The sequence below is a fragment of the Ixodes scapularis genome, unplaced genomic scaffold (assembly GCF_016920785.2).
Source record: "Ixodes scapularis isolate PalLabHiFi unplaced genomic scaffold, ASM1692078v2 PGA_scaffold2__306_contigs__length_199485367, whole genome shotgun sequence".
Lineage (NCBI taxonomy): Eukaryota > Metazoa > Arthropoda > Arachnida > Ixodida > Ixodidae > Ixodes > Ixodes scapularis.
In genome coordinates, this window is record NW_024609857.1 from 61418784 (window position 1) to 61420204 (window position 1421).

General features: G+C 43.7%; 1 protein-coding gene across 1 annotated transcript; it reads right to left on the minus strand.

Moving 5' to 3' along the window:
- Positions 1-341: 341 nt before the first annotated feature.
- LOC121836370 lies at positions 342-1123 on the minus strand. The gene has a single exon (XM_042291267.1). The coding sequence runs from the start codon at positions 1121-1123 to the stop codon at positions 464-466; it is 660 nt and encodes a 219-aa protein (XP_042147201.1). The 3' UTR covers positions 342-463.
- Positions 1124-1421: the final 298 nt, after the last annotated feature.

Below are 1421 nucleotides of genomic sequence, written 5' to 3' on the forward strand. Positions count from 1 at the left end.
TTGATTCTAAGCAATCCAAGAATGTAGCTACGGTACCACTGGGAGGGCGGTAACAAACGGCAATTACCGTGTTTTGTATTTGAATCGACAAAAGTTCACAATCACTCGTATTTACAGTAAAGTCTGACAATATTTCACAGTTATATTCTTTTTTGACTAAAATGCATACTCCACCGCCGCGGCTACTAGGGCGATTTAAATAAAAGGTATTATACGATGGGAGACGAAATACATTTGTTTCGTCAGTTGACCATGTCTCGGTTAGCAATATTGCATCAAATTGCAGCCCAAAATTATCAAATGATAGACAAAGATCGGATTCTTTATTTTTAATTGAGCGTATATTCAAGTGAAAACATTTAAACGACCGCAAGAACGGTTTTCCTAGATGCCTTTCAAAAGAATTCGGAAGTAAGTATGATTCGCTGGCTGTACTTGCCATAGATAGTCGATTGCTCATTTCTTATCGAAGCTTATCTAGGTCGGCAATATTAGAGATTACCACCGCGCGGCTTCCGTCAGACTTGCGCACAAGCACTCGGCCATTGCTGTGCCACGCGTATTTATAATTGTTCCTTTTGGCCCAGGCTTTCGTTTTGAAAAGTAGAGAACGGGATCGTCCTGTCAAGTTTTCAAGTAGAAACAGAGTGTCATTCGAATCACATAACTTCTTTCTGCTTTCCCACCATCTATCTCTATCAGCCTGTCTTGCAAAGCGGCAGATTACGCCCGGCGTTTTATCTTTCCTTGAAGGCAGACGGTGAATGGACACCTCGTCCATATCAGAAAGCTGTGGCAGTTCGAGCTGTGTGGCAAGTACGTTTAGTTTGCTCAGCAAATTTTTCTTTTCGGTTACCTGTATTCCGTGAAACTCGAGGTTAAGGCGCCGGCTTCTCCATTCAAGGTTATCGATTTCGCATTGCAACTGATTTACTTCAACGTCCTGCGCCTCAAGTTTTTCCGTTCTGCGTTTTAGGTCTTTGATGTCCTTTTCAATTTGTTCTGTTCGTTCCCGCAGTTCGTCGTACTGCTCGCTCCAAAATTGCATTGAATCTTCAATGCCCTCAACTACTTCTCTGAGCGGTAAGAGTTGGTCAAGTTTCTCATTGATCACCTTTAGCATTTGTCGCACATCGTGCGTTTCCAAATTGTCACTCAGTGTAGGATCCCGAGCTTGTGCACAGGATTTTAAACGACGACAGGCTGGGCAGCGCCAAGCTAAACGATACGCTTCGCCCTTCGTTTTGATTGTTTTGTCAGAAATTCCAGAACATTTTCCCGTGTGGTAGCAACCATCACAGTCGCTGCACGCAATTTTCGCATCGGACGATACGAATTGTTTTTCACAAGTTTTACACTGACCAATGGAACTCATGGCTACACCTTGGCAGCAGCAGCAGCAGCAGCAGCGGCATGAAACG